The 25902-nt window shown below is 46.4% G+C and overlaps 1 protein-coding gene across 8 annotated transcripts; it reads left to right on the forward strand.

Moving 5' to 3' along the window:
* Positions 1–14: 14 nt before the first annotated feature.
* On the forward strand, positions 15–25854 carry adgrd1 (adhesion G protein-coupled receptor D1). Of its 8 annotated transcripts, none has more exons than XM_061768774.1 (26): positions 25–347; positions 450–486; positions 790–906; positions 1411–1509; positions 2513–2635; positions 2725–2901; positions 3813–4070; positions 6264–6331; positions 6982–7131; positions 7193–7243; positions 8010–8133; positions 8381–8488; positions 9325–9400; positions 10049–10190; positions 19307–19380; positions 19988–20111; positions 21802–21905; positions 22236–22347; positions 22425–22578; positions 23700–23766; positions 23982–24048; positions 24205–24296; positions 24384–24510; positions 24582–24623; positions 24754–24846; positions 24939–25854. In XM_061768774.1, exons 1-26 carry the CDS (start codon positions 186–188, stop codon positions 25032–25034), a joined length of 2844 nt encoding a protein of 947 aa, XP_061624758.1. In that variant the 5' UTR covers positions 25–185; the 3' UTR covers positions 25035–25854. The 8 variants fall into 8 exon arrangements, 7 of the variants coding, with proteins under 7 accessions (XP_061624764.1, XP_061624758.1, XP_061624760.1 ...); XM_061768776.1 differs by having other exon boundaries at positions 8013–8133; XM_061768777.1 differs by having other exon boundaries at positions 790–882.
* Positions 25855–25902: the final 48 nt, after the last annotated feature.

Here is a 25902-nt window from a genome sequence, read left to right on the forward strand (position 1 = left end):
CTTCCAACGTTCAGTCCAAGCGACACTCAGCGCACCGCAACGACTCCTGCGAGCACTTGGGCACTCCCGGCTTTTATTTGGACGTTTCCTACTTCTCTGTCATGACAAAAACTTCTTCCTCTTCTCAATTGAACTCTTCCACATTCTGGACAAATGGTCTCATCTTAAATTTCTTGGAATAATGGATGACTTCCGCTGGATTCCTTTGTACGGGTGGATTTAACGCTGATTGGTTTGCATCAGATCAGTTGTGCCTTAAAAAACAACAACAACAACAACAACAACAAAAAAGCATGGAGCTTTCTTTGGGAATTCATCTATTAACAGCTTTGGTTTCGTGTGTTAAGGTAAGCTTTATTTCCAAATGTCAAGAGTATTTACGTGTGATCTTGCAGTCTGGCCAGTTTTTCTTTTTCTTTTTCTTTTGTTTTGTTTTGTTTTTTTCTCAGGTTTATGCCCAAGTGGTGCATCATCTAAAGCATCCAGGTAGAGAAATGCCATTTTTCATCAACGCATGTCCTACGTTACTGTGCTGGGTCATCGCAGAACCAGAGGCCTAATTTCATTTTCAGAGAATACGTGTTAACTCGGAAGTCTGTCCTTCTTCCTTTTCTCTCCCCCCGCCGCCGCGGGAGAACGAGGAGAACATGCTAACTCGAGCCGAGATTTGAGGCAGACGCGCTAACCGCTAGCGCGCTGTGTTTTTTTTTTTTCTTCTGCAATATGTGAACAGCGAAGTATCCTTGTGCTGTTTTGACCTCTGACCTGTCCCCCCCCCCCCCCCCGCAGGCCTGCAGGTGTTGTCCACGGCCTCCCATTATTGGCCTCTGGATGCCGTGGACGGGATCCACGGACTGTGTGACCAAATTGGAAACAGACCAGGTTATGTTAACGGAAGTAATATAAGTATGTGTATCCCTGAGCAACCTGCGCATCGGCAAAGTCTCCTTTTCCATTTGAACCATGCATGATCTGTTTTTCCACCACAACGATTGCGCTTCTTCCTTTGTTTTGTTCTTTTGTAACGAGCTGATCCCGATCAACGTTGTTCAACTGTGTGCTATAATACGGTCTCGACTCCCAGCGGTGAAAAACCGCGAGAGCGAATGCGAAACCATGTGCCGTTGGTTAACAATCGGGCCCTTTTTCTTCGCGGCGCGGTTTTAGCCGATGTAGGAAATAGACGAAGTTGACGAGGGATCGGGTATAGACTTGAGTACGATGTGCGAAGCCACTCGCACTCGCACGTTGAGGAAATTCCTCATTTGAGCAGTCGCTCAGCTCGCCATCGCTCTGTCTCATACCTGCGCATCATGTCCCTCCCATTGTCTTTTGCCTTTCACCGTCTCCTCTGCTATGTGCCCATTTAGGTGTGAATCACATCACTGTCCCTCCGTTGTCTTTGTCCAGCTCTCAGAATCCACAAGCACACTGTGCTCCCCTCCTCCCATAACACTTCCTATGTGTATACCAATGACTCTGCCTACACTAACATTTCTGCAACAGTAGGTGAGGATCAGCTCCCGAGACGTCCGGAGGTGTAACACCCTCTCTTGTCCTTTCTGCACACACACACACACACACACACACACACGCACACCTCAGCATTTGTCACGCTTGGCTTTGTGCACCCGTGCGACGAATGTCAAACATGATTCTTCCATCGCAATCCTGCTGTTTTGTGCCTAACGGCTCCAAATGAATCTGTGCCACGGTTTAAGTTTGGCCTCTACGCGGGTTGTTGATTGAATGCAAAACTCTTGCAAAACGGGCGCATTTGAACCCGCTGACATTGTGGCATAGTTTCGTCAATTAGCGTTATCATACGTGCCTGCCCACTTTCAATAAAAGAATCCAAATGTGACTGAAGTGTGCTGTATTTGGAAACAATCATACCGGTTGGGTTTTTGTTTGTTTGTTTGGTTTTTTTTGAGGAATTGCAGACATCTCCATTTTCATTTTCTATTTCTACAAAAAGAATATATTTTCAATCCTTTGGGTAAAAGTTCTTTGCAGTCAGCGAATTGGGCGCCGTTCCGCTCATTTTGTGGAATTTGGCCGAACGGGAGCTTGTAACTTCTTTCGGCACCCGCAGAGCGGTTCAACATTGCCTCCATCAAGTTGACCTTGCTGAAAGCTGTCAAAAGAATCCAATTCCAGAAAATCCCATAATTATATTACATATATATATATATATATATATTATCCGAAAATGATAATGATGTCACTTTTTTTCCCAAGTACGTTTGAGCTCCTGAAAATAGAGGTTCAGAATTCCGCATAAAATGACCTTTTGTAGTTCCTGAACGCTAAGTGCCATGTTTTGGGGCTTCAAAGTCACTTCAACCACAGATTGACGATTTCAAACAAAAATAATAATAAAGCTGATAGTTAATAAAGGCAAATTCCTCATATTTTAAATACTTCTGGGCCGAACGGTCCACTTTACGTCCCTTTGGAAAAATCATTATTAAGGCTAAATCCTAAAGGCCATTTTGGATTTTTGCCGCAGATATTGTTGAAGGAATGGTCAACAATGGCATTTTCCTGAATGGAGACAGCGGTGGCACTTTTCTCCACTTTGGAAGCTACCAGAACTCTTGCATTAGCGACCCCACTCTGTGTGGCCCTGATGGTAAGTACCGATACGGCCCAAGTGGAAGGGACTAAGGTCTAGCAAATGTTTGATGGCGCCGTCGTAAATTCATGGGTGCAATTTTGCAGGAATTACCTTCTCCTTTTTTTGGAAGAACCATGAAGCAGAATCGCGTTTTGCTGTCGCATCTGGAGGAAAAGTCATCTCTAATGGCTTCTCCGTCTACACCAACCCCCTCGGGGGGTACGTGGAGTTCTACACTCGAGGCAACAACCACAGATGGAAAGCCAATATCGGAGTTCCAGGTACCACATATCGGTTGGATGTCACACGGCGTCCCTTCGTTTTCGACCGTAACTGCATTGAGACCGACAAAGCCTGAAAGGTCTCGATATGTCATACAACCGTAAGCCGGCGCAACGGGATCCTGTTTAGCCCAACTTGGGACTGTAGACGTGCGACAAGGAAGGTCACAGTACAGCCAGTCACATGAGCTCAAGTATGAGCATCGCATTTTGTTTTCAAAATCTCTGCGATTCCGAAACCTGTTTTGGAAAAACGGGATCAGACGAGAAGGACATTTCGTTTCCTCTCACTGGTGTCGGATTTTTTTTGTTGACTGTTGAGAAAACTTTCGTCATCTGGTTGTCATCCAGCATGACGTGGAGCGTTCAGGGAAGGATGGAAAAGGTCGGAGAGGCCATCGTAGCCTTCAGGCGTCCTGTGACAGACTTTGCGGAGACTCGAGTGTCGCGGGGTATCGTATCGGATTTAAAAGGCGAGAGTTTCAATGGAAATAACGGCCCGGCAGTGACACACCGGCTCTCACTTGTAACCGCAAAGACCGAGATACGCTTTGCTTTGACGTGTTCCTCAGATTGGCTTTATAGAACTGCGTCAAGTCTGCAGATAGACGTAGCGGCAGGCAGACATTAGAGCGTTGCCCGGGTTAGAAAAAGGTCTCTGTTGTTTTCATGAGGGATTGTGTACTTCCTCAATCGTCCTCAGCGCTTCGAGGGACTGATTGAAGGGAGGAAACATTTCTTTCTTTCCTGGTGCCTGTTGTAGAACTGACGTGCATATGGACACGATAAAACACGTGCCCGCTTGAGAATGTTTGCAACATTTTGCATTTTGCGAGCTGTCCAATTGAGCAGTGTTTGAGAATTGTACGGAGGAGTCAAACTTCATCACGTCCTTGTTCTTTGTCTCTCAGGGCCTTATTGGACCCACATTCTCTTCACGTGGCAAAAGTCAGCCGGTCTGAAGGTTTACATAAACGGCACCTTCACCGCCGGCGACGAGAGCGGCAGTATTTCCGAAAACTACGGCGACCCCTACTCCGACCTGGTCATCGGGACCGGCAATGACAGGGCGTACGGCCACTACATCACCGGGGCCTTTGACGAGTTCGTCATCTGGGAAAGAGCCCTTCTGCCCACCGAGATCTTTCTCTACTACAGTGCCGCTATAGGTAAAAAAATACCACACTCCGTTGGCATTGATTTGATTGATTTGGCGTTCTGGCGCACTTACCATTGCACGACTTCCAGTTTATGCGAATAAGCTCCATTTTCCGTTGGTGTCTGAACATTTACCTCCGGCGGCAGACCCCAAAATGGATTTTTCAACTTGCTCAAACCAATCCATCAAACAATTGTATATTGTTTTTAGATATACAATAGTTATTTGGAAAATACTGCGACATTACGGCTTTCTGTTCAAGGTAAATATTTTCCTGATTTTCCACTCAGCTAGATGCACCCCCGCACTGAGCAGCAGCCGAATCACATCGCCACATTCGGAATCCGAAACGAGAGAAATCGCCACCAATCGAAAGCTGACAAGCTTTCAAACAGTGTTTACTCGGGGATCATTCATGTGATATGTTCGCAAAACCGACCTTGACACCGAGCAGAGATTGGAGAAAACCATTTCAAACCCATCGATCGATCGAGCTAGCTAGCTAGCTAGCGATCTATCTATCTAGCTAGCTAGCTAGCTATCTAGCTAATCTATCTATCTATCTAGCTATCTATCTATATGAAGAGTAATGTAACTAGTTCTGTTTTAAATAGGTTCTTTGCATCTCATCAATATCTAGAAAATCGTGTATTATTATTAGTACATAGCAGTTGTCGTAGTCGTAATAGTTGTAGTAGTTGTGAGGGGCGACGCCCAAAGAAAATGTGGGCGTCGCCTCCCCCTCTCTTTTTCAACACCCACAATTTTCGCATTTTTTTTGATAGCATTGCAGGCTGCGAAAAAAAAACGGACGGCAGGCCAGACTTTGGACGTCTCCGTTGTAATGTGTGCAAGTGCAATAATAGCAACCGTCGTCATAATTTGAAATCATTGGATGAGAGGGCGTTGCCAAAGTCCATCAACAAAAGTCAAGAATCCACTAGAAGAGGTAAACATGTCGTTGTCAAGCTCACGCCGACGTCATGAATGTAAACACGGAGGGCTTACAACAAGGTGCAAACCACTGGCAATATTCCAGAGCAGGAAAGCCACATCAGACTTTGGCAGGAAACATCGGAAAAAAAGAAGCGGCCCGCGGTCTGGAACATATTCACATTTATGGCAATTGTCTCAAGAGCTTTGAGCCGCTGCAAAAGTTACCCTGCGTGGAGCAACTTTTCAGGAAACAAAACGCAAACGTCGCATGTTTGTCGATTCACATTCACATCTCAAATTTGGTCCAAGTAAGCGAGTCCTTTTCAACACTTTATATCGGTCAATCATTTGTCACATCCCATACGCTGCAACATGGGGACTGCGCGATGTTCTCAATTTGTGGCAAAATACGGAACGTACCAAATTTGGACATGGAAGGTTTCGGCCCGTAAAATGACTCGTTCATCAGCAACGCACATCAGCACAAGTTTTTGTGAAAACCGCTTAAAATGAAATTCTGCACTTCAGTCAGATATTTTGGGTTTTACGTCAAATCCGTTGTCTTGGCGTCGAACAGCAAAGTTGTAAAAGCTCTCTGTTTCCCACTTCTGTGCCGTCGCTCTCTCTTTCCAGATGAGTGCCAAAGTGCACACGGTTTAGTTTTGTTTTGAAGTGCTTAAGTATGCACGAGTGAAGGTCGTTGCGTTTGATTCTCACAAGACAGCAGGGAAGGCCCAACTGCATATTGAGACACATTTGGCATGTATCAATGGAAACAAATATGACGATTTGCCAACATGACATTTTGAAGCACTATTACCTGAGACGACGCTGGAAGGTTGACCCTCAAATGTGGCAAATGCAGCCTGTAACCGCAGTATTTTCTCAAACCTGATCAAGTCCCCGGCTCATTAGTCAAAGAGCCTGACTGTTGCACTTACAGACGACTAGTTTCCTTCACTCGAGCGCATATTTCAAATGCTGCGCTTCACCAAAAGCGAACAAGCACTAATAAGTACATCCATATTTAGGCATTCTCGGGTAGCTGTTTTTATTAGACGGCATCAAAGACATAAATAAAATGTGTCTGCGGCTTGCATTGAGGCAAGTGTCAGAATATTTGACTGCTCTTGTGAAGCTCGTAATGGTCCTTTGGTGACTGAGTGGGCGCCGTCTCTGCACGACGAAACGCGTCGTCGCCTGGCGGACGCTCGTCCGGAAGCTGAATTGCAAATGACCATTTTCACTCTTGTGTTGACTTGGCCAGGTCACGCTGTAGAGTCCGCCGCAACCCCTCGCGTCTTCCAAGAACTACCTGTCGCCACGACAACCGCGGTAAGTTCATCATGTGCCAGTTTATGAGCTTTGGCTGAAGCACCACACGCCAGTGCTATTTTGGGATTGCGCCATTTACGGAGGTGATTTCTAGTTGATTGAAATTGAGATATATAGAAAAAAGTCCAACCGTCAACCTTGGAACTGTTAGACGGACATTTTGGAATGATTGGCAAAAACATCAAACTCGGTTGTAAGCCACGGCACACACGAGCGCACGTTTTTGTGAGACGTGTTCAAGTTCAGCCTTGCTTGGAGGTTTGTTTATTTTATTTTTAGCTTCCACTTTGCCACCCTAGTCCTGAAATATGAAAAAAAAAAAAGAAATTGTCCACCGGATGGATGTCCCCATGTCCTCGTAAAGTCGTCTTCTTCGCTTGTCGATGACTGTGGAGCCGTGTGTATCCAAACATCCTGCAAATGATTTATAACGAGCTTCTGACTGACAACTTTCCACAAAGAAGGTCTTCGTCTTGCCTTTTCGTGCTCTTTCCACTTGTGTCCACGCATTCGTTCGGGATTCGTCCCTGCCGAGTCGGAGTGGCAAACATATCGAACGGCGCCTGGCGGTTAGGTGTCGTCTGAATGTATAATTGCTTCAATTATACATTCAATCGCGATCGTAAACGTGATGCCGTCTGTTTCCTCAGGGAGCCGTCGAAGCGAGTCCTCCCGTCGTCAGCGGTTTGCACGAGGAGGTCCAAAGCTCCCGGGATCCGGAGTCTCTGCCAGTTTTGGGCTTCCTGAAGGCTCTGCCCAATAGGACCATTCCTCACGACGCGGCCGGCAACCTGACGCAGGTCTCGAAGCACAACACGCAAATTGCGCAACACTGAACCAACGTGATGAATTCCTTTTCAGGCTTTTCTCCAAAATGTGGAAGAAGTGCTGTCGTCTCCAGGGTTACCGGAGGTAAATGAGTTCACACTGTCCCAAATATGAAATCGGCAAACTAAATAGCAACCTGCTGAATTCAAATTCAAGGCATTTTCACAGGTCAGAATTAAGGCTTTTGACGCAGTATAAGACGTCAAAAATAGCGCTTGTTTGTGTCAAGCGCCTCCACGCAGATGTCATAAAGTCGTGTGGCTTCGTGCGCTGTAATTCCTGGCAAAAACTTGGTTTCGTATCCAAACTATAATACTGCCAGAGGAAAGTGTGCGGTTTCACAACGTTGAGTGTTCAAAACAAACGTGCTTGTTTTGTTTTTGGGTTTTTTTTTTTTGCAAACTGAAACAGATGTTCACGTAGGAGATTGCAAAAAAAAAAAAAAAATAGCCTTATCTTCTGTGGTCAGTCATCCAAAGAACACAAAGCGAAGATGTGACATACATTATGAAGTTAAACATTTGTTTGCAAATTTCATTCTCGCTTTGCAATTGTTTGGCACAACAAGCACAACTGACCAGTGGTTTTTTTCCAGATGCATAAAAGTGCCCATTAGTATTATTTCATATGTATCGTTCACCCATAAATTCATGAAATCATTGACAATGTTTCGCAAGCAAGTATAACCAATGTAACAAGCCACGACTGTGTTCCAAGAGCTCACTCATGTAAAATGCGAGCTCGCCCCCCCCGCACACGCGGAACGTATATGAAATCATAAAACATGAGACTGGCGTGACGTCATGGTGACGAGTGAGAGGGGTGCTTGTGAAACGTTGATGTGACGCAGCAGTCCGGGCCTGTGGTCAGCGGTTTGATCGAAACGGTGGACCGCGTCATGGAGCACATGGTGGCCAACTTGGAGTCCGGCCCCGACGCGCTCATCTCGCTGGGAGGAACGTCGTTTGTCGCAGGTCGGTACCATGGCGACCGTCCGAAACGTGACTCACTCTTTGTAGTTTGTGTGCTAAGACTGTTAAGAAAAAGGGACGTGGAGAATCAAGCTGATGTCGTTGGTTTTATTATTCAACGAAGTAAGGGAGCTCCCAAAAAAAAAAAAAAGTTCCTTTTCACCCGTGTGGCTCTTATTATCGCGTTCATATCATTTGCCACGGATTGCTCTCATGGGTCCCTGCCTGTTTTGTCCTTGCCGATCCACAGATTATTCTTTGCTGAAATTGCCGCAGAACTACAATTTGCCACATTACCGCTTCCCCACGCAGGGGAAGAACTACATATCTGTACCTGGGGAAGCTTTCACTACGCAGGGTAAGTGATCCTTTATATGAAAGTCACAGCTTCTCGTGGTTGCGTCGGAATGCGTCATGCACTCAATCCTTCGCTGATGTTATTTGCCTCTAAATTACGTCGTAAAGATTTAAAACTAGTGACACGCTAAGGCTTCGAGTGTCGAAGTTTGCTTTTGTTTGGGTTTACGGTGTACGATAGAACTCCAGCTCTGACTCGAAGGCTAGTAATTAGTCTTTCTTTCAGAACGGCGAGAATAAGAGGCACCGCATTTTTCCCCACTTTCCTCTGTCATTAAAACGAGCGGGCACTTTAGAACAGCTATTACAGTGCGCATTGAAGCATGTTAGACTTGACGTGCGGGGTCACTTTTTCCCTGCCTCCACTTGGCCGCTGCGCAAATTTTGTTGCCCTACAAAGACATTTAGGACCGTTGAAGAAAAAAAACCAAACTAATACTGCCACAAATGTGCCGGACATCGGTTAAATTTGGCGGAAGGGGGTTAAAAGCCTTTGAAAAGAGGAAAAGGAAAATGAAGGACTTCCTGCAGTCCCATTGTTTACGTTCCAGCTTTAAGGTGGGACAACGGCGGACGATATGATGTCAGAGATTAGGGGAGGGCGACTCGACCCCCCGCTCGACTGATGAAGTCATGCTGGGGTTTCATAAGATTTCTCAACAAGCACGTGGCTCGCAGACCTCTCCCTTTCACCGCTGTGCAACTTTTCAAGTCTTCTATTTGGAGACGGCGAGGCAATGTTAATGAACTTCTCTCCTTCACGAGCATTTTAGCAGCGCTGCTTGACATTCTCCTGCCTCGTGCACTCACCTCTGCCCTTTCCCCCCCCCTCATTAGCTCAAACCACCATCGTCGGCCTCTTTTACCACAACATGCACAGCTACTACAAAGAAATCAGCCCCGTCAAGACCAGGTAACGCTGCGTGCAAATTTGTGTCATCCAACACAAATGTTTCTGCTGATGATTGCAGCCACTGGAGCTTCTAGCTTTGTACTTCCTGTGTGGGGGAAATCCGGTCCAGTGACTGGAAGGCGCCCATGTTTCCCGGAGTCAGGGCCTTATCTGCCCCCCGGGCCTATCTCCCATCTCACCACTCAGCTCCACTGACTGATACGCCCCGCTCTTAGCGCTGCAGCTCCATTACACCAACGCAAAGCCGGAGCCTTTCATTTTGACCGAGTGCGACATTACTGCGACCCAGCATTTAATTGCCCCACGAACGCACCTCGTGGATTTCTATGGGCAAATGGGCTCATATCGCGACAACAGTATTTGGCAGGACCGTTTCTAATACGACCGCTGCCTTGTTAGCTACGAAGAGAAATGATCCCAATCTTGATCACAATCTTGTCGCTTTTTGTGTTTACCGGGCGCTGGATAGTAATAGCACTCGGTCATGTAAAAGGACGGCAGGCCATTCATTATATGTAATAGTGATGATGATCATTTAAAAAAAAAAAGTCCTTTGAACTCCACCCTATTGTATAAATGCTTTGGCTCTGTGGCTTGACTGTCCACGTTCCTCGTTGAAACCATTTTTTTCCTTTGAATTTCTTTCAGGATTAACGAAGCCGCTAATTTTAAGGCCCATAAAATCCAGGTAGCGAGCTGTTTGATCTCTCTGAACGTGGCGCCATCCCCCGCCCTGTCGGTCAACCTCTCCGGTGCACCTCTCATCAAGATCGTTCTTACCCACATTCTGGTGAGAAGCAAACACAACGCGCCGACTGTCCTACTTTCCTTGGAGTTGTCGTTGACTCATGTGTCCATGTCGCATTCACTGTGTGCGAGTCAGTCACACTGGGAAAATGCCGCGCTGAGGCTTTTCCAGTTTGGCAGGTCCGAGTCGCGAGGGTGCGGGACGCCCACCTTATCAAAGGCTTGCGATTCGCCAGATCGTGGCAGCTCTGTTTGTGCTGTCCCCTCGTGCCAGAAGATGCAACTGGGCACTCGCTAGCGCAAAGAGCAAAAGCTGCGCTGGTTTCCATCGGCATTATTCGCTTTTCCCTCAGGAAGCGTATGAACTGATTCTGCACGTTTGACCTGCGGGGCTTACGCTAATCTGAGGGGAACAGTTTCCTCACTACTTTGAAGACTGCGCCGGTTTCCGTGGCAATAAATTGAAACTCACCACAAATTTGACAGTATATGGTCACTTCCATCGACATAAATCAGTGTTTTTATCCTTTGCGATCTTTAATTACGATGCTATTTTTTTCTTTAGAATCTATTATTTTAACAGCATTTGGTGGTTTAAGGCCCTCAAATGTCCTTCTGCTCAAAAGGCTTTCCTTTTGTTTTGAAGGCATTTATCGAGAGCGCAAATGGAAAGCATTAAGCTTTGTTTGGAATAATTTTCCTCGTTGGAATAAATGTTTATGCTGCAATTATCTGGCATGATCCCTGCGACTATATTTGTTGGGGCACACTCCATGAAAGGAGCCTTCAAATCTCATTCTTTCTAATGGGAGCGTTGCCCATGGTCAGCAGGCCTGTAAGGCATTCATATTTTATCTGTTGACGGGACCGCTGATATACAGATTAATCATGTATTGCTACCATTCAATGCTATTTTAAGATAAAAACGCTTTCATTAGTCGACGTTCAGTCTTACAACCCAAACCGTCACCTTGAAATGACGTAGACGTAGACCAGGGGTGTCGCGGGCCCCATTGTAGGTACGTTATGACTGTGAAACCACAAAAATGTTGAATCGCCTCATCATATTTACACACCAAATGTATGAACTAGTTTTTGGAATCAGAAATCAAGGGTAATGGGTTTTTCAACTGATTGGCTGGCAACCCGCCCGGAGATAGCTGGGATAGGCTCCAGCAGCCCGCGACCCTAGTGAGGAGAAGCGGTAAAGACAATGTATGAATGGATGGATGAATTTTTTTTTTTTATTTTTTTTTACACATTTTAACAAGAATCAGGGAAGTCGACACATGATTTTGCCTTTGCGGGCCACATCAAATCATGTGGCGGTCCCGATCTGGCCCCCGGGCCTTGAGTTTGACACCCGTGACGTATTCAACATTTGTATTCTGTTTCGAAGGACAGCCATTGGGGGAAAAGATGAAGGCAGATGATGTCAATGCAGTATTGTTGCTGCGCTTTGTGAATGTCTCCATCAGAGGTTTCGCAACTTCCTTTTTTTTCTTTTCTCTTCCAAAAGAAAAGGTGCCGCGCTCGGCACATTGCTCGCTCAAATGCTTCATTTCTGCCGCGTCATTTTCGGGGCACCACCAAGCGGGGAAATGTATCGGGCATTCACTAAATAGTGAAAAAAGATGTTCGAGGAGCGGCTAGGCTTAGTCAGCATTGTGTCATCTTCTCTAGCCGTGTCATTTTTTCCCGGTTACTACATACTGCAGGTTTAAAGTCTACCGTATTTATGCATCGATGCTCAGATGATTTCCATTTAGCTGATCCGCAACTTGCGCGTTGTTTTTTCTTCCACTGCTCTGCTGCACAGAACTGACTCCGTCCAAATGTAACGATTTCAGGAGTGAGAAGTATCTGGCAGCTGACGGACCTTTCAAGGCGCCCTTTACGTTCCTCCGAGATATCCTGTCATGGCGCCGGTACACAAGTGTAGCCTGTGATTTGCAGCTTGACCTCTTTGTTTATTGGCAGGGAGTTGACTTCATTAAAACTTAGCAGGGAGGATGAATGCGTCTATGGCAGCCATGTATCAGCTTCCTTTGAGCTTCTGGTTGCCGTGGTGACAGTGCAGCGGGTTGTCACTTGCACGGTGTATAGGTTTCGCTCCCGAATGTCATCGGTTTTCCTCATCAGATGCATGTCAGGACCGCAAAAGCTCTCATACGGGCGGACGGTGTCGCCGAGCAAGTTCGATGAGGTCGGTGACCTCGCGCTCCTGATTGATGTGACTGTACCGGCGCAATGAGGTCATGCCGTTCCCATCAGGGTCAGTCGTGCATCGCGTGGCATCGGGCTGACCGAGTTTCGTTCCCATGCAGAGAAAATGTTATCAAGGCTCCAGGAGAGGCACATGCTTTCTCACGCCGCTCGGCTTCAACGTTGATTAGAAGCTGGCACCGGCAGAGATTTATTCGCGCTGTCTGACTTGTTGGGGTGGAGGTGGAGTCCAGGAGGTGGCGAAAGGGGGAGGGGGAGGCATTGCGCGCTGTAGTTAAACATTAATACTCATGTGCGGTTCTCCTGCATCCAAGCGCCGCTTCGAAGTCAACACAAGCGAAGACTTTACTTCATGAGCGACGAAGATTCATTGGCTCAAAAATGAGAGCATGGGAAAAACACATTTTGATCCTGTCCTTTTGCAGGCGTCTAAAACCGTGACCTCGTTAAATAGACCCATAGATCAAAATAGACAGGTGGAGATCAACCTCGGCAATTTGTGCTCTACCTGCGCTAAGATGGAAAAACGTGCTTTTCTCTCCTGTTTTCATCATAAACGTTTCTGGAGAGGGTTGGCACCGTCTCGTGCGATTGAGCCAGCGCTTGCCCGCTTCCCAAATAGTGTTGGGCCAATGCCAAACACTGATTTTTGCTACCATGACAACTAGGCCACAATAAAATTCAAAAAATAGATAAATAAAAAGCAACTGCGAAGGAAGCGTACGTGAGCCCCGACAAAGACAGCTTCGATCCTCTTTTCCCTCGTGGATGCAGCACTTCGTCACCTAGCTACCATATTACACTTGTCAGTAAGTATGCCCGCCCGTACATGTGGTGCATGCAGCAGACCACTAAACACAATCGCAGCGACATCTTCACCAAGCAATCAAGTGTGTGCCACTTATCAGAAACTCAGCTCGTACATCAAACAAAAATCTACACCGATCTGCTTACCTTTTGCCTTTGGCAGTGCAGTCCAGCGGGCGGATTCTTTCCGTTACTGGAAAGTGGGTCTTCACCTAGCCTAGCTGCCAAGTCACTGGCGAAAAAACTCATTGTGAGGATGGTAATTATGTAAATTACGTTTTTGGTCTTACTGCTGACTGATCCAACGTTTGGAATTTCAGCGTTACAAAAACTCTAACCCGCTAAATAATGGATGGCCCCCGGGCCATAGTTTGGACACCTCTGCTTTGAATTGCAATCATTGAATCGAACAATGACAATGAAAACGTAGTCTGGCTTGACCATTTGGTGTCGCGATGGAACATCAAACCTGACTCGGGTGTCACGTCGCCATTTTGCAGCTGCGAATCTTCTTTCAAGGTGTGTATTTCGTACAAACCCCACCAAATTGCGCTTCTCACTGTTTCGTTACGGCCGGTCGCGCCTCTGTGTTCCGAGCACACGTTTGAATGAATATGTGCGTGCGCATTGAGACAGTGGTCAAATTCAAGCATGTTTGTGAGATCGGGCTGCACGATTCCATATGTTCCGGATTCTCCGGTGACTCTGCCAAGATTTTATATGGCTCTACTTACAGAGGCCGGTGTGTCCAGACAGGCTAGAAACCAGAGAAACATTACACTCGGCCCTTGCGAACGAAAGCCTGTGGGAATTAAACATGAATTCATTTGTGGAAACCTACCAGTGTGTTCATGCGAACAAGAAATGACAAAATATGTTTTCCATTTGAACCAAAAGGGTTATTGAGACCATGCGCCGCGCACTGCCTGCCTCCAAAACAACTCCCGCAGTCGTTGGATTTCCCCACATTTTCAACAGCGTCCACCTCGGAGACCGAGCCAAAGCCGCAGCTGCGCGTCAACTTGTTCGTGCCCCCCCCCCCCCGACCCAGTGACCTCACCCGGCCCATACGTTCCGAACGGAAGTCGGCGTACGTCGCGTTGATTTCAAAGCGAGCCTTGACTGAGGAGACTCGTGACAACGTCGAGATCTGCCCTCCACCCACCGGGATCGCAGCTCGTCTTTTTACAGATAAACACAGTTGCCAGCTGTTATTGGCAGTAATTAGACAAACATATCATTTCACAAATCCTCCTACTCTGGCCGCGCAATTAACATTTGTGCCGAAATTCAACGGTGTGGGATTGAAGAAGGGGCTGCCTGAGCACATTCACTGACAGCAACAAATACCGTCGCTCACACGAACTGCAAAATAAATACGTAAAGAAATAAAGACACACGACGTTTGATCGAGATGCCAAATTCAGAAAAAAATGTCATTAGTGTCGAAATGACACACGACAGAGATGAGGCGCTCTCATGACATTTAACGGCGACAGGAGCTTTGGGACCTATTAAATGGGAATTGCTGGCGGCGATATGGCCGGCAGATCCAATCGTGACATTTCTGAGTCACGTTCGACAAACATGTTTCCAAACGCAGAATGCAGTTGAACCTAAGCTCACTTCGCATGTAACTGACCTTCGGCACACGAGAGAAAACGATTTTGGGGTCGTCGCATGACGTCACCTCAAAAGCAGTGCTCCAAAATCTTCCAAGTTGAAACTGTGTTTTGCGATCTCATGTGCCGAAAGAACTGTCGATGTGTTATCTTACGGCTCGATGGGCTGTTGGTGCTCGAGGTTGGGAATGGGCCTCAAGCGGTTGAACGTGGGGCATTTACGTAGTGTCGCTTTTGGGCCAGATTATTTCACCCAATTACAGTATATGGCCAATACAAATACATTTGTATACATTTGTTGCCCGTGTTAAACTGCTATTTATCCCGCTAAAGCAATTGAGAACAGATTTTCATCTGACCTGGCTGCAGAGGAAAACAAAGACTTCCCAATGCCGGTCAGCTGGCACTTGTCCTTATTAGCGCAGCTGGTCGGTTGACAGGGAAATGTTTCCATTTGCGCACACACACACTTTTAACATTCTTTCATTTCCATATGGACTCAAGATCACAATACAAAGTGCGCGTTCATTTTAGAGCTAAGACGTTGAAACATCACGGATACCCTTTCTTAATACAGGCATATGTTGTAAATGTTCTCCAGGTCGGTCTTGTCTCGCTCTCGTTCCGGTCTCGGGCAAGTCTTGGTCTGGGCTTGTGCGGTCTCGAGCGCGGCTGATTTTGGGCAAGCACCCACCTGAAGTGGACGCCAGTCAATCAAAGGCCACATACACCCGTGGTCTTCACGGAACCTCATTTGCATATTGCATTATTGTACCTTGAGATGAAACCAGAGGACACGAAGAAAACAGGAGAACATGCGAATAAAAAACTGCGAGTCCGACGAGCTAACCACATGCGCCACCACGGCGCTCATATCTCTTATAACAACAGTTATTGTACAATAATCTTTGGATGGTATTGAATTATTGGCGTGGTCGAGATTTGACGTCAAAGTAACCGCTGAAGATTTCGGCGCTGGCGACGGCAGAGATGCTTTCAAAACACGCTTCGAGTCATATCGAGCATTCTCGGCTTTCCAAATCTTTGCTGTTCGTATCCTGTCGCTCTTTATTGTCTCTTCTCCTTCTTTTTTTTTTTTTTGCTGGCTGGCTTTGCTTCTTACAAGGCTCTGAGGAATTTCCACGCTGGTGTTTGCTCGCCTTCTGCTGTTAATAACGAGTTGGAGCGAGCAGCTGCGCTCTTGGCCGGGAGGAACCGCGTCCTTGTAGGACACCCGGGAACAAAGCGGTGTGCCTGGCCAGATGGCCGAGTGCATTTTAACACTCACCAGCGACTTTGGGGTTTCTGCATCTTTGCTCGGATAACAACTCCAAACCGCATTCCGGATCGACCGCAAACAGAGTGTCGTGTCGCTGTGGGGGGGGGGTCGCTTGAGAGAAAACTAAGCCGAGCCAAGCGGTACTTGCCGCGTCTAGTAAAAGTACAGACGGGTGACACATTGAAGGCGGAAATGTGAATATTTTGATACTCAAACTATGACTAGGGATGCGTCCATACAGAACCCTGAATGGTTGGAGTGGGGAACAAAATTCAGGGCAGTTGACACTTGATTGAAACGACAGGGAAAGCAACAGACGAACACAATAACAATAACCGGCGGGAGAACCAAAGCCGAGGAACAATTTGGTCAAATAAACCTTGGGGGGGGGGCAGAGCGGGCAACAGGAGCACACCACTTTCGACAATAAAAAGCGGGCACTACCAGGACAAGAACAACAATTCTTGAAATCAATCAGTTGTCCAGACAATTCACACATTCCACAATGCCTTACTTTCGACTGGAAATTGCAGAACTCATCCCAAATCCCAAATCTCTCCATTTTCTATCCTTTGGGCGAGAGTCCCGCTACACCGGAACCGGAAGCCAACAAGGCCGCGGGGCGCGGCCGCTTTTTTGAATCACAAATTGAGATCGATGATGGCGCAATACTTTTCTTCAACAAAGAAAGTCAGGTTATTTAGAAATATACAGCAGATATTTTTGGTGCTTTGGGATCTGTCTCCATGTTTACAAAAAATCCATTTAAGGAAAAAAAAAAAAACCTCAAACGACTAATGTTTACTTCAAGACGTCTTTGTTGTGTCAAGGCCACGTCAATGTCAGAACTCCTCAGAATCCATTCATGGCGGAAAGCACACATTCAAATCCAACTACAACCTAATTGAAGGGGAGAACAAAATCCTCCTCCATCATCTCGTTTTCTGGAATTCATCTGAAGATGATGGGAACAGGACATTTTGGATTCTGTTCCTTCTGGAGTCAAAAAGCAAAAGTTGCGGTCCTGTCCTGTACGACTGTCTGCCGGTTTGCAGACTAGTACTCGTTTGTGGCTCAATCGCAGTGATGTCAGACGTTAGGAATACTGTCGACGGCATGGAGTCAAACCGTTGGCAAAAGTTCCATTGTGGAAAAAAAAACACATACCAATATGTTTGTCTATTTGCATTTTGACCCAAATTTGCCCCACGGACGCTGTTCTGGCAGCTCACGGTGACCTCATGCTTTCTTAAGTCCTCCTTTTGGACGTTTGAGCCCAAGTATGGCGCACGCAAGGAAAGGTTCCTATTCAGTGCTCGGTGTGCATAATTAGTCTTCTTTGATTGCACTGCAATTGCGGAAAGCTAATATGACACCATAAAGTCACGCTTACACACTGCCAGTTACAGCCTGGCTCTCTGAAGTGTGATTTTATACGCAGCCAATTAGAAGGTATCAAATTCTCAGTCGTGCAGTGAAGTCCTTGACGGAAACGCTTGAAGCTGCTCAAAGCTTGCTCTTGTGGTCTTTTAGGCCAAATGAATGTCGCTCGGTGCAATCATTCGGAGTGTCACCATCGATCTGGATGTGCGGAAGAGAATGGAAGTCGAGGTGTCGCGCTGTAATAGGAATGAATCGCTGGACTCGCAGGTTCAGGAAACGGTCGGACTGTCAATTTGGCGCTAACTCGCGCTTTTCCAGAGAGGAAATGGTGCAGACGCGGTCCTTCTGATGACTTGAGCGTGTGAGTCCAGGCTGAGGCGAGCGATCGCCCGGGATGCTCGTGCGGCCCCTGGTGAGTTCGAGGCTCGTGCTTTGACCGGACAGAAAGGTCGTTTGCTAGCTCATTCTCTTCGGGGACTCCAAATCTCCTGATTCCTGTTGATTTGGAAGGAGTGCGTTATAATCCAATCAAATTCATAAGGAGAGAGGGGATTTTAATTCAGTTTGTATTTGTTGAGTGATAATGTCGGCCTGTCTCCTCCGAGCTTCTTTCGTTTGTTTGTTTGTTTGTTTGTTTGTTTGTTTTAGCTGTTCTAAGACACTCGGCTGTTTGATTTTAGAGATCCAGGGTAGTGTTTACTTTGGTACAATTCGGCTCATTGGTGTCCCGGTATCATATGCAGCGTAAGTCTATCAGAACCCGAACCCGAATACGTCATGGGCAGTTAGTACATGATAATATGTACCGATGCCACCCGTCCGTCCGTCCGTCCGTCACGCAGCCTTCTTCAGTCTGCTGCCATCAGGGAGGAGACTGCGGAGTCTGCGGAGACTGCGGGCCAGGACTCAACGACACTTTTATTCATCAGGCTGCCAGGAATCTCAACTGTCTGCCCGCCCGCTCTGCCCCCCCCCCCCCTCTACCTCTTCTGTCCTCTGTCCGCCTCAACTCTCAACTCTGACGCCCCACACACACGTGCACATGTACACACACGCACACACATACGCACACACCAGACTCAGGGTCGCGCCGGCGGCTTTAGCAGCATTGGGGTTCAGGCATCTAAATTTTAAATGTCTTATTTGCCTTGGTTCTCTGACTATGTAGCACCTGACCTTTGGTATTTGCACATTCAATACATACTTTTGATACTGTGTATGCTGTAGTTTATTTAGCTTTTATATCGATGTTATTATTTGTACGGTCTTTTCGTAGCACCGCGGGCCCTTGCGCACAGTCATTTCAGTCCACTGTATGTGTTACGCATATTGAAGAATTGACAATAAAAGTCACTTGGAACCTTGTAATACTGTAATATGTCACAGGTGTCAAACCTGAGGCCCGGGGGCAAGATCCGGCCTGCCACATCGTTTTATGTGGCCCGCTAACGCAAAACATGTGCATCGACTTCATGTTGACTTAATCAAAAATTGTCTTCACTTTTAATAATGTTGAGATATTGCTGGCATTTTCCCACTTTCAAAATAAATCGAATAAAACGTTTTTGTTTTTTTTTCTAATTTCAAAACTAGTTATCCATCCATTTTGGGGAGTATCTGTAATATTGTGAGGTTATGTCATAATATGAGGCGATCATTATATGAGTGCAGTCGTAATGGCCCTGCGAGGGAAACCTTAACGACGAAGTGGCCCACGACAAAAATGAGTTTGACAACCCTGCTGTATGTTGATTTTTTTTTTTTTTTACACCAGCTGGGCATAGGAGTTACAAGGCAAAACAGGCCCTTTCAATAAGTCCAATAACACTTTCTCTTTTTCAGAGTGAAGAACAGCAGGAACAAATGTTAAATCAAAGCAATAAAATCTTCCTGTACTGCGCCTTCCTGGACTACAGGTGGGTGCGTGTGTGTGATTCAAATGCAGCATTCCTTCTGACAGGACTATTGCATGGATGTGGACTGATTTCGTTTGATCTGAGAAATGTAAAACAAAGCAAAAAAGGTGCTTATCCCGCTTCTATTTCAAATGTCTAATATATATGGTGTGATGGTTATGCACCAACATTCTTCCAAAGTGTGTAGGATATTCTGATAAACAAGTCATGAACAATTGGCATGCATTACTCATGGATTGTAGCCACAACCGTGAAAAAAAAAACCAAATCGATCCAAAAATGGCGCAAGGAAGTGTTGTGGCGTTTTGTTGCCTTGCTCAGACATGATTCATGAAAATGCGCCTGCTCAAGTGAGCCGTATATATTTTTTTTTCTTTTCTGAGTCCATTTGCCACCGTTTCCACACATTGAAACATGGAAACTGCAGAATGCTTCTTTTTTTTTTTTTTTTTTTTTTTTTTTTAATGGGAGGAGATTTGAATTTTATTATCTGCCTTCTTTTTTGTGGATCCATCTCTGCAAGCAACAAAACTTCATACAAATATATTTTCAGGTCTTTTTTTTTTATTTTTTATTGTGCATAACAAGAAATGCTCTTCTTTTTTAGTTCCAAGGAGGGAGTATGGTCCAATCAAGGTTGCGTGCGTTCAGAGGGAAACGTGAGCTACTCGGTGTGTTTGTGCAACCACCTGACCAACTTTGCCATTCTTATGCAAGTGGTTCCCTTGAAGGTACGCGGCGGCTTCACTTCCACACGCTTCAAGTTGGTTGTACTAGCAAGTGTCCACGTCTAAAAAAGGCCTTTCGGAATGCTTTTAACATGAGTCCGCATCATCTTCACGTTTTATTCGATATGCTTTGAGATTCATTTTTGACAGCCTTTTTTGTTTTCCCGTATTTTGGCTCTTCGGACCTCCATAGAGTGACTCTCTAATATGGACTTAGTATAAAAGTGTCAATTCCATTTGAACCAACAGAAAAGGCCCGTCCCCTCTGACAGCTCCTTCTGTTCGATCCAGTTTTGTATCCGCTTTGTCCATATTTGGCTAAGACCGCCCCCTTTCCGCCGATTGGTTGCCTCACGCGTTCGTTCCGTCGGGAGCGGAGAGGTTGGCGGACGCCTTCGCTAGTGACGCCGAAAAGCCCGAGAAATTCCAACGTCTGCGGCCATTTGAATTCGTATTTCACATGTTTACGGCGGCACCAGAGAGACAATATTACATCCCAAATAATAGAAAAGCTTGGTTTGGACCTTGAAATGTTCGATGTTTTTTGTTGTTGTTGTTGTTTTCAAATGAGGCAATAATATGTGCAACAACGGCCCTGAAAGGAATCAGTTCCGTTCCGATCCAACCGCAAGCACGTGCGGTCCTCGGTCTTGGCGTTCTGCCGTATCCGAGAGGCAAAAAACGCCTCCGAACGACGCTCGACTGACATGAGACGACGGGGAAGTCGTTTGGGAAAACGAGAGAGACGAAGTTAGCAATGCGGCGGCTGCAAATCACGAGCGGACATTGCTGCTGGCAGCGGTGTCGAAGGATAATGATACACCGTCATCCGCTCAGACTTTGCAGGCCTTTGCAGATTTTGCATGCTGTGTTAAGATATTGACGAGCGTGCACTCCTCAACGAATGCTAGTTTCGCTCCCCGCTGCCGAGTGTCAGTCTGTCACGAGCAGGCCCGACGCCATCGCTAAGTGGCGTCCGCTGCTGCTTTTCTGCAGAACTACTGGAGGAAACCGTGAAACGGACACCCAAAAAATGTCCCTATCGGCCATAGCATCCCGATCCTGATCCGATATGATTTCTTTCTCGATAGTATCTGCGTGTGGAAAACGGCTGGAATGCCAGCCCTATGTACGGTGTGAGCGTTTGGATCATGGCCAGCGACTCCGCAAGTGGTTGAGGACTGTATTTAAATGCAGAAGTCTATTTGATGCTGTTCTTTCCCTTGACTCTGTAATTAGCGGTCTTCCTTCCTTATCCCTCAGCTGCGAGGGAATGTAACCGCAGATCCTTTTTTTGGGGGGGGGATGGCTAAGGCTAAGGCTGCTCTGCTCTGGTAATGACAAGGCACATGTGAAGACGGTTCATACAGAATCAAACCAAACTCTTGAAATAGCTCCGACTCTCAAGTAACATTTTGCGTGAAGTTCTGCGCCAACGTATGAATGAAGAAGGGCAACATGTTGTCAATCTTGCCGAACAAAGTCCCAAACAATCAAGACAGGTGTTTGCTGCACAATCTCAAAGCACGCGTTCGTGTATTTCGGATGACCGACGTGTTTATTGACAGCAAATATTTCATAACATCGTTTCTGTCGCCGAATTAAGGCTTCGTGACAACCCAACCTGAGAAAAATCACAAATCAGCACGATTGACTCACGTGAAATTGACTTCTTGCGCGTCTCTGTGCACAGCTCACCGCAGGCCACCGGGTGGCGCTGTCAACCATCGGCTACGTCGGATGCTCCATTTCCATTTTCTGTCTGGCCATCACGCTTGTCACGTTTGCAGTCCTGTCGTGAGTATCACCACTTTCACGCCAACTCCCACTTTGAACGGCTTGGTTTGGGTCACGTGAGCCCCGATGAAGTGGTTTGTAGTACAGGACATGCCAGTTGCTGAAATTGGGGACGTTTTATTGTAATAATATCAACATCTGAATATTTTTAATCTTGGGTATGTGACGAGAAGGGGATCAAAAGTCCAGTTCCCAAAAAATGAAGCTTGAAGGAAAACAGGACAATTCTGCAGTGGAAAATAGCGAGATGGATGTGAACATCTACAGCATGTTCCCACCTGTTATACACGCCTTGTACGGTATTGGCGAAGCGCTCTCCGTGGTCCGCAGGTCGGTGAGTACCATCCGCAACCAGCGCTACCACATCCACGCCAACCTGTCGTTTGCCATCCTGGTGGCCGAGATCTCGCTGCTCATCAGCGCCGGCTTCGACCCGGGAACGGTAATTCCGCGTCATCCCGGCCGCTGACGATGAGACGACGGGGTGACGCCGACGATGTTTGTGTCCCCCTGTGCCAGCTGCCTTGTAAGATCATGGCTGTCCTGCTTCACTTCTTCTTTCTGAGCGCGTTCACCTGGATGCTGGTGGAGGGCCTCCACCTCTACAGCATGGTGGTCAAGGTGTTTGGTTCCGAAGGCAGTAAGCACATGTACTACTACGGCATCGGTTGGGGTAAGTCACTCATCGGTGCGCTGCTTCGCTAGCCCCGATCGACAACCCTCATCCCCGTTCGAAGCCTTTAGCCACAGGCTGCGCTCTGAATGACCTCTGACCCCTCGTACGTTGCGTTAAACATAAATCAAAACAGACGGCAATGATTTGCAAATCATATTTAATTGAATACACTACAAAGACAAGATATTTCATGTTCAAACCGATGAACTTGATATTGTTTTTAGCAAATAATCATGAACTTACAATTTTATGGCTGTTTTGGGCCTTGCCGCTTCCATTCTGCTTTTATTTGTTTAACACAACGTCCCAACTTCCTCGGAATTGGGGTTGTACAAGTAATATGCGGCGTACGTCACTTTTGAATTGCGTTCCACAATAACAATTGCCTCTCTTCATCGTAAAAAAGAAAAAAAAGAGACCTCGCATATTTGTATGCCAGAGGAATGCCCGCCGACACATGTCGTGCCCATTAGTGGCAACATTACGCTTTTTTTGTAAATAAGACGTCCTTTATTCCTCCCTAAGGTGTGTCTTAATGTAACTTAGACTTCAAAGAGTGATCTGAGAGTGCACCGTATGTACAATAAATACGCCTGGAGTACAAATTCAAGTCAATTTCCTTTGAGGCTGTGTTGCTTTTATCGACTCCTCGTGCTGATTACGGTTTGAACGCGGCGTACTGTGCAAGGAACCTTTGAGCCTGACGACGAGTAACATTTACTGCTGTATGTTGGACAATGTTTTCGTTGAACATGACAATCAATGGTGTCACGGTGGCGATCCGATAATATGCAATGGGAGGGTATCGTGTCATATCGGTAAATGGAACTGATTTTTAAACGCTCACCAGCACTGTACAGTAAATGTGAATTCATCAGCATATGGAAACAATTCTTCAACTTCAACATTAAGTGTTCAAGTGGCTATAAATAGACTTGGCCGAGAAAAGGACAATTTGGACTGTACTCGGCAACATTATGGTTATTTTTTTTTTTTTTTTTTTTGAAATCTAGAGTCAATGATGCCACAGGCACATGAATAGAATTTTGAAACTGTTGAAGGCGTTTGTTTACGTAGTGCGGCTGTCTGTTGTTGTTGTTGTTGTTGTTTTTGAGCAGGCTCTCCGCTGGTGATCTGCGCGGTGTCCGTCACATCAGCTTTGGGGAGTTACGGCGAGGTTGACAAGTAAGTGCAATCCGCACGTCGAGGGGGGGAAAAAGGAAGGTCGTTGAGCGAAATACTCCATCATAGCGCAGTGGCATTGCATCATCGTGGACTGAAGGCTGTGGAAGAAGAGTTTTTTTTTTTTTTATTATTATTATACACAGGTACACTGTGAACTAATCATGTATGACAAGGGAGCGTAACATGTCAGTTTTCCCCTGTCCTTGCTTTCTCAGCTGCTGGCTGTCCCTGAAGAACGGAGCCATCTGGGCCTTTGTGGCACCGGCTCTCTGCGTCATTGTGGTCAGTGTGTTTCAGTCTTTTTTGTTGACTTTCGATTTCCTTTTTACAACATCAATTTGTAGTCCGAGGAAGAGTCGAGAGAAACCAGATGGGGTTTTCTTCATTGCGGCCTTTCTTAACCTCATTTGTCGTTTGGTTTCGTTTTGCGATGACCAGGTCAACGTTGGCATTTTGATATCGGTCACCCGAATAATATCTCGCATCAGTGGAGAGAATTACAAGGTTCACGGGGATGCCAATGCGTTGAAGTGAGTGTCAGCTCCTTCCTTTTAGTTTTGGTCGAAATACTGGACAGCACGGTATCGCAAAACTACAAATGTCGTTTCTCCTTTCAGGCTCACCGCAAAGGCCGTGGCCGTACTTTTGCCCATACTCGGCATTTCCTGGATCTTTGGAGTTTTAGCTGTTAACACGCACTCCTTGCCTTTCCTTTACGTCTTTGCCATTTCCAACTCTTTGCAGGCAAGTCTTTTTTGCGTCCAACCAAAGTTTTGCAGGTGAAGATCCTCCTGAACGTTGTCCTTCTTTTGTAGGGTTTCTTCGTCTTCCTGTTTCATTGTCTCCTTAACTCTGAGGTATGATGCCGAACACCAAAAATGTTTTCTTTCGTTCAGCCTCGCGTGAGGCGAATCTCCACACACCCCGCGGCAATATTGAATTTGGCCAGAATGTCCGATGTTGTAATGTTATTTCCTCTCTCTGTAGGTCAGAGCAGCTTTCAAACACAAGACCAAAGTGTGGTCTCTCACCAGCAGCTCCACGCGAAACATCAACGTGAAGCCCTTCAACTCTGACATTGTGAGACCTTGCGTCACCGACGGGCTCGACCCAAGAGCCGCGCGACTCTCAACTGCCTGAGCTAAATCCTCTCCCGCTCTCCTATCTTGTAGATGAATGCAAACAAGGAGGGCGTATCCCCCGCTAAGATGAACACATGGGACAAAAGCACCAACTCGGCCAATCGTATTGACCTCTCGGCAGTGTAGACCGCCGCGTTGTCGGTGCGCGGGCACCAGTGCGGGTTGCCGAGCGTCTGCAAAAGTATTTCCGCACGATTTCACGTGATTGACAAGTCACCGCGGTCAGAGCGAAGGGGATGCCGAATGGGCCGCCCGCGTGTCGCCGCGCCTCTCACGACGGTCTCATTTATTGTCACATCGCGTGAGAGATGGGAGGTCAGTGAGGTCACAGAGATATAGCATCATTCGGTGTCTTGACTATGACACTCTGTGCAGCAGAGCGTCTCCATTTGCATGTCGACCTGTTTCTATGTTCGCAGCCGTCCGTTTCATTTTCGGATGTTTCTTCTCTCTGCTTTGAAACGTCTTCCTCGGTCTGACGACGACGGGGAAAGTGACCTCGTTTCCTTGGGTGTCCTTTCCACGCCTTCAAAACAATACACGTACTGTAGCTTTTGGAGACGTCAGCTGCCAAAATAACACAGCACGACGTCGCAGTAAATTGAACCGTGCCTTCTCTTGATATGACATACGGTATTTATTTTGTCTGTTCCGTGTCTTTTCCTATGTGTATGCTGTATGTTTGTGTTTTGTTTCCACTCTTGGCAAGATGCAGTATGCGATGTTCTCTTAAGGATAGGAAATACTTGTGTGTTTTTGCAGCTTTCGGATTAAGAAAAAAAAAAAAACAGGGTTCACTGTGTCTTTAAGCACTCGCATGTCAAATTGGAATTGAAATATTGCAGCCGTTCAGTTTTGTATATGACTTTCATTGCTTTTATTATCGAACTATGCTATGTTTTGTTTTTGCCTCCAATTATCTTTATTAAAATGTTTGAGACACAAACTGCCCAATTTATTATTATTATTTTTTTATATAACCAACAAAGTGTTA

The sequence above is a fragment of the Phyllopteryx taeniolatus genome, chromosome 3 (genome assembly GCF_024500385.1).
Source record: "Phyllopteryx taeniolatus isolate TA_2022b chromosome 3, UOR_Ptae_1.2, whole genome shotgun sequence".
NCBI classification, from domain to species: domain Eukaryota; kingdom Metazoa; phylum Chordata; class Actinopteri; order Syngnathiformes; family Syngnathidae; genus Phyllopteryx; species Phyllopteryx taeniolatus.

What these genes read in the sequence shown, in the direction of transcription:
- adgrd1 (XM_061768774.1), top strand. Translation starts at nt 186, where the DNA reads ATGACTTCCGCTGGATTCCTTTGTACGGGTGGATTTAACGCTGATTGG. An exon ending in CTGTCGCCACGACAACCGCG is followed by an intron (nt 6,332 to 6,981) that starts GTAAGTTCATCA and finishes CTGTTTCCTCAG; the next exon opens with GGAGCCGTCGAAGCGAGTCC. An exon ending in TGCAAGTGGTTCCCTTGAAG is followed by an intron (nt 20,112 to 21,801) that starts GTACGCGGCGGC and finishes CTCTGTGCACAG; the next exon opens with CTCACCGCAGGCCACCGGGT.